General features: G+C 37.3%; 1 protein-coding gene across 9 annotated transcripts in view; it reads left to right on the forward strand.

Annotated features, from left to right (window-relative positions):
- Window positions 1-6,140, forward strand: part of ARHGEF7 (Rho guanine nucleotide exchange factor 7) — a 117,991-nt gene extending 111,851 nt beyond the window's left edge. For 8 of the 9 annotated variants that reach the window (XM_086880184.1, XM_086880185.1, XM_086880189.1 and 5 more), the window contains one exon: window positions 2,988-6,140. In XM_086880184.1, coding sequence (XP_086736310.1) covers window positions 2,988-3,110 — 123 coding nt within the window. In that variant the 3' untranslated portion in view covers window positions 3,111-6,140. The remainder of the gene's footprint in view (window positions 1-2,987) is intronic. The other variant, XM_023918285.2, reaches the window with a different exon arrangement.
- The last annotated feature ends 945 nt before the right edge of the window (window positions 6,141-7,085 follow it).

Below are 7,085 nucleotides of genomic sequence, written 5' to 3' on the forward strand. Positions count from 1 at the left end.
GCCAAAAAGCACTCCCTGTTGTTGTCATCAGTCTTTTTAAGAATAGCATGGAGGATTGCTTCTCTGAAGTGAATTACTAAGCTGTTTTTGGATGTTGCAACTTCTGAAATGGTAGAAATGTTAAGCAAATTCAGTTGTGCTGTATCACCAGCAAAGTAAGCTTACAGAAACTGAGAAATCGTAGTTGCTTGAGAATGCTAATAAAGGCCTAAATAGAACCAGATATTTGTAGTTCTAAAATGATACAATCTTAAAGTAACCTGAGCACCTCTTATGAATCAGTTCTTAAAACCGCTCTTTTCCAGAGACAAGAGTCCTTTTCAGTGCCTATCACATGGCTTTTTTTGCATGATGGCTTCACAGTAGCACTGGGTGCTTTTTTACCACTTTTTCTAAATATCCACTATGAATAAATAAAAATATCATCTATTCAGGACAGAGCTTGTTTTAACCATGTTAATGGTACTGCATGTAGTCTTTGCTTAATGTATAAGTGAGAAGTAGCATTGGATTTTCCTCACTATGCAAGGTGTAAATTTGCTTACCAGTCTGACTGGAAGTTGGATAAAATTTCTTGTGTTAATGTAAAAAGAATTTGTATTCAAATTTCTTTAGGTCTGGGGCTATAAATGTGATTTATTTTTTTAATAATCTGTAAGTATGTCTAGTATTTCTAAGGATGTTATCCATATTCCTTGAAATAGGACAGTTAATGTGTTGCATACTTAAATTCTGCTGTGTTCAGCATATAAAGAATGAGTATCCCAGGTTAGATCTGAATTTGGCAGTCTTTTAAAAAATACAATTTGTATAATAAAAGCAGCAATAATAGCCCACTAATACTCCTGTGGCCTCCTGCTTTTATACAAAGAATAAATGTGCAGCCTCACTGAGGCTTTGCACAGCTCCATGACCCTTCAAAAAAAAGTCACCTCCTCTTGAGCTTCATGCTATAGCTCTCTTTTTTTGATGCCTTTCCAAATAGATGTTATTCAGAATCTCACGTCTTCCAAACCAAGACATATTAAAGCCTGATTTAATTTTCTAATGTATCAGGAATCTCATCTTAAAAGCATTTATCACTGCTGTGATGCCACCAACCAGAGAAGTGCCAGAAATAATCTCTGAGCTGGCAAGGCCTTTTTATGTAAAGGCTTTCTGGGAATACATGGTGTCCTGGTCAGTGTAAACACAAGACTGCAAAGTGGGGTCCTTCATATGGCATCTTCAATCAGTTATTCACAGCTGTTGTTCCACAGGCAATACACTTCAACTGGTTCTCAATTGGCAGACTTAAGAACTTAAATCTGTTTCTACATAAAATAATGAACTTTCCAAGTTTGTCAACAAACTTGAGGGAATGGAGTTAATGAGGTGACAGACTGTGGTTGGGAGTATAGAATGGGGAACAAGAGGCTGCAAAGCAGTGCCACAGAAAGGGACCTGGGGGTCCTGGTTGAAGGTGAGTTGAACATGAACCAGCAGTGCCCTGGCAGCCAGGAGGACCAACCCTGTCCTGGGGGCATCAGGCACAGCATGGCCAGTGGGCAAGGGAGGGGATTGTCCCACTCTGCTCTGAGCTGGGGCAGCCTCACCTCCAGTGCCGGGGGCAGTTCTGGGTGCCACAATAGATAAATGATATTGAACAATTAGAGAGTGTCCAAAGGAGAGCCACAAGGATGGTGAAGGGCCTTGAGAGGAAGCTGTATGGGCTGAAGTCACCTGGTTTATTCAGTGTGGAGGAGGCTGAGGGGAGACGTCATTGTGGTCTACAACTTCCTTGTGAGGGGCAGAGGAGGAGCAGGTACCAATCTCCTCTGGTGACCACTGTTAGGACTTGAGGAAACAGCATGAAGCTGTGCCAGGGGAGGTTTAGGCTGGATATTAGGAAAAGGTTTTTCACCCAGTGGGTAGCTGGGCACTGGAACAGGCTCCCCAGGGAGCCCAGCACCTCAGGACACAGCACCAAGCTTGTCTGAGTTCAGGAAGCATTTGGACAATGCTTTCAGGCACGTGGTGTTATTCTTTGGGTGTCCTGTGCAAGGTCAAGGAGATGGACTTAATGATCGTGATGAGTCCCTTCCAACTCAACTTATAGCCTATGATTTTATGATCCTATCCTATTTCTGAAATGTCAGCTACTGGGAGTTCTGTTGGACCCTTGGATTGAAGGTTTGTTAAACACCATTAGACTTGTACTGGGGTCTTATTTCAATGTTATTTTACCTTCTGGTTGCTTCCTCACTGTTCCCAGCATCACCTTGACCTCTACAGGATTACATAGTGTAAGCATTCCTGGGGATTGGTCCCTGCCATCCTTACAGTCCTGTTCATTTATTTCAGTATTGCCTGATGGCCCTAAAGTGTGAGAACTCACTTGTTAATAAAAATGTGGAGAGAGGGTATTCCTTGAAATTCAGACTTCTCTTTGACTGCTGGTAGTCATCAGTCTAGTTTAAAATTTAGTCAAAAAACACTTTTCAGAGAATGTAATGGTTTTCAGGATACTCCTTTGAACTATTTACATTCCTAATGAAGCAAGATAATTTGCATAAAGTTTTAAGAACCTTTTTGGAGATTGAAACCATTAAAATCACAGGAGGTTCTTACAGGGGGTATTTAGTCTACTTACTACTCCATTTCCCTTCTCCATTAACAACAAATATATTCTACTCCTCATTGATCAGATTTGAGCAGAAGAATTCAAGATTAGTGGCCATCTGTTACTAGCACTTCCTGTATAAAGGCCCCCTAAGTACAAATAGGAAGTAGCCCAGCTTCCATTTGGCAGCTTTTGTTGCATTGTGTGAAATAACTGTGTAACTTGTCAAGATTTAATAGAAGCTTTGCTTTTGAGAAGTTAATATTGGTTTTACTGAGAAGAGTCTTCAGAGTTTGTAATTGACAGTGTATGTGTACTCAGTGTAGTCAGATCTGTTAAAAGTCCCCCCCAAAAAAACAGTAACATTTCTGTCTCTGTTAAACAGGATAACAAAAAGATGAAGAAATCATTAGAAGAGGAACAAAGAGCTCGCAAGGACTTGGAGAAGCTTGTTAGAAAAGTTTTAAAGAATATGAATGATCCATCTTGGGATGAAACCAACTTATAACCACTTTTTTTTTTTCTTTTTTTTTTTTTTTCCCTTCTTCTTTCTATTGAAAGACCAGTTGTAAAACTGAGCTGGAAAGCCTTCTGACATTAGTCAGTGTTGCATCAAGAGCACTATAAAACAGGATTTAACTGGATCTAGTGATTTCTTGCTCTGAACATACAGAAAGAGTCAAGCCATTTACTGAAGCAACCTGTACTTTAAGCATGGAGACCATGGATCCTGAACTCTGCTAAACTTAATTTGTTTGCATCCAAATTACCTCATTTTGCAGAAAGTGCAGCACCTGACTAAAAGTCCATGTTTTTCAGTGGCTTTTTAATTAAATATATATTTTTCTTGTAAATAGCTGTAATTTAGAATGCATATGTGATTGATGTATCAGGGCTGATATGTTGGGGTTTTTTTCTTGTGTTATTATAATGTGTCACAAGTGTTAGAATGTGGCAGATGGCAGTACTGTCTTACCTAAGAAAGGTCAGAGTTCTTTGTGGATAATTATGAATTAGTTCCAAATTACCCACTCACCACACATACAAATTTAAACCCTTATTTTTCCTATTTACCACTATATTTAAATCCTTTACTGTTACCTGTTACTTTGATCAGTTTACAGTTCCTTAAGAACAGTGTTAAAATACAGGAAATTGTTTATTGACTGTAGAAACAATTTTTAACAAATCTAATGCCCACAATTTACATTCACATATACTTGTTTGGCAGATTAATCTATTATGCTTTGGCCATCAAAAGACTGATGTACTTGCCTGCTTTTTATGACTGTGATTTTTAGGTGTTTATGTACTACATTTTCTATTGTTGTGCTTAAACATGCAGTTGGCTGATAACAGATCATAGAGTTTGTTAAAGGAAAAAAATCAATCTAATCCAGAATTTTGTGAATAAATTGTTGCTATTTATATTTTATGGTCACAGCAATTAAATTTTGACTAACCTTTGTGTATAAGACACATGGGCTAGGCCAAATTTCATTCAGAGCTTTGTTTCCATACCACTATATAAGATTCTCTATTTGGAGTTCCCATACTGTGGAAGCAGTCATTCCTTTCCCACCCTCTTTTCTTTGCATGTTGCTGATTTCTGTCCTACTAGGATTTAAATGGAAAGAAATGTGGAAGTAAGATTTTTATTTTTTTTTTTTAAATCGTACTGTAATTCATAATTTGCACTGCTGACAGATTTTAAAATACATAAAGGAACATTAATTCCCTAGTCTGATAGGTGCAATCACTGCAGTTTCTTGTATTTAAGATAGGAGATGATACATCACTGTAAATGGTGAGCTTCAGATGGAGCACTTAAAATACTAATCCCATTAAAGCTCATTGTTTTCATGGATTTCATCCAACTTTGGATTCAACTCCAGACAGTGCAGCTTTCTGAGGGGTTTGTGTTCAGCTGAGTCAGAAGTGCAGGTATAGCACAGACTTGAGTCACACCTTTTGTCATTCTGATTTTCTACTGCCCTTTACCTCCTGCTAAATGTAATGCTCAGAGTTAAGCAAATGTTTGTAAGAACTTTAGTGAGTTGGAGCCAGGATGATTTGTGTTGTAAGAATTGTCATGCACATTTTGAATCTAATGAAAAATCTACCTTTAAAGCTCCCCACTTTTTTTTAACCAAGAACAGCATTCTTTAAGTAGGAAATTCTATCAATGATTACATACTTGAGAAACAAATCTGTGGGAATGGATGCTTCATAACCTGAGTAGACAAGTTGTCTCTTTTAGAAAGCTGAATATATTTGTAGGTGTCTCATGTTCCTGCAGTTTAAAAATGTTTTCCTTTAATTCTAAAGGAGGAGAAAATGAAAAACATTTACATTACCAGAGTATTATATATATATTCACAGGACTTTAAATTTGTCAATTCTTGATACCAAAATCTTTCCTTGATGTTTGCGGTTGCACAAAATTGTGGACTGACATTTTATTTATCTTCACATTTAGAAAATATCCTTGCTAAAAACTAAGTGATACTAACCCCTGTAAATGCATACTATCATGGCCAAATTTATAGTTGGGAAAATCAATATAATTAGAATTTTGCTAACATTTTCACTTTCTGACATCCAGGGTATTTTCAGAGTAATTTTTAGTTTTCAATTGAACATATGCAAAAGGACATTCCAGAGGAAGAGATATAAAAGGAAAACATTAACCTTAGCAGTATTTAGCAAATTTTAACTCAGGAACAACTTCCATCATAACAATTTGTTTTACATTAATTATATTGTAAAGAGTGGTATTGCTGTGTAAATCTGCTGACTCTTAGTACCTGTGATATAATTTCTGACAGTACCCCTACATTGACATCTAATGAACATGCCTTAAACACTGGGATGAAACAGTTGTCTGAAATCTGACCACGACTTAGGGGCTGATTTTATTCAAGGTGGATTTGGAGGACTAATTTTTACGCAAACACACACATGAAATAGAAGAGGCAAAAAAGAAAACTGACCTAATCTTGTAGGTAGCTTTTGTCTCTAGTGCAGAGAGCAGCTTCCGACTTTTGGGAACCAAGAAGTACCTGAACTTGTTTTCATTGGCCGTTTGTTACAGTGTATATAGATTGTAAATGTCACCATGGACCTTCTGAATTGTTGGAAAATTTATATAAGCATGGATAAATGGGGCACTGTTTATTTAACCTATTAAAGGGTTGTTTGTTTGCTCTCATCATTTAGGGATGAGGAGATGAAGCCATTTCTTATCCTATAGATGTGAAGCACTTTCAGTTCTGAGCTGTCCAAAATGTAGCATAACATTTCTCTGTACTTACTGATGTATGTGTGTTTGTCTCACCATGTCATGACATTCTAAAGATTGAATAACTGACTGCTTTTGTATAAACCTTTTTAATGCAAATCATTTAGGGAATTTAGAGTATCTGTTTACAGTGTCTGTGGAGAACTCTAGTTTAGATGTCACAATAATATCCTGGTATCCACTACTAAATCGTTTATGCTACATTGTAATTAAACCATGAATTTTTTCCCTACCCTATGAAGTGTTACATTTCATCTAATATGTGGGCTATGAGATAAAGAAGGGAAATTGCTTTAATTTTTTTTTGCCTTCCAGATAAATAACCACCTCTCCAATTTAGTAGCTGCTATACTATCTTGAAAGAGCTTTTTTGTGGTCTTTTAGCATAGTAAATTGATGCCTGGAAATAAAAAAAAAAACAACAAAACAACAAAGCAAGGGTTCTTTAAGGGAGTGAGAAGGAGGGTCTTAACAGTCTTGCATTGAGAAATGTTCACTTTCTTTGGCAACCTGACCTGCTCAGGTGTAATGCAAGAAATGGAGAAGATCAAAGACAGAAAATAGTGAAAGGAAAGAAAGCAGGAAACACTAGAAACTGCGTTGAGTAAAATATGTCTACATGCACAATTTACTTGAATAGATAGAAATTTGTGATGTGTGTGTCATAGAGGCTTTTTGTGGTTGGTGCTGCCTGAAATAGGGGAGAGGGATGATTTTTATGGTAGCAGCATCATCAATATGGCTTTATGCCAGATGGTGGAATATGGGTTAAGGAAAGTGCAGAGAGCCATTTGTTTGAAAAGATGGTTTCAGTCTTTGGACAAGGCATTTGAAGGGATTGGTAACATCTTGGGTGTGTGAAATGATATATTTATTCCGGCTTAGTTCAGCAAGGAGATATACGTAGAACAGAGGACTTTAATTGTAGAAGTTTATAATTATTCTCAGAAGTCTCACTTGCCAGCTTTTCTCTGGGTTCATCACTGTAAAGATGGGTCTTTTACACAATCTGAAATGCCCATTTCCTTGTCACTTGAAGGGTTTTAGGGATTTTTCTTTTTGTTTTTTATTGTGGAGGGTTGACCATTGCTGGCTGCCAGACCTTCACGCAGCCACTCTCTTACGCCTCTCCCTCAGCAGGAGATGGGGGAAGGAATAAGCTGGAAAAGCTTGTGCATTGAG

The sequence above is a fragment of the Cyanistes caeruleus genome, chromosome 3, assembly GCF_971803275.1.
Source record: "Cyanistes caeruleus chromosome 3, bCyaCae1.hap1.1, whole genome shotgun sequence".
Classification (NCBI taxonomy): domain Eukaryota; kingdom Metazoa; phylum Chordata; class Aves; order Passeriformes; family Paridae; genus Cyanistes; species Cyanistes caeruleus.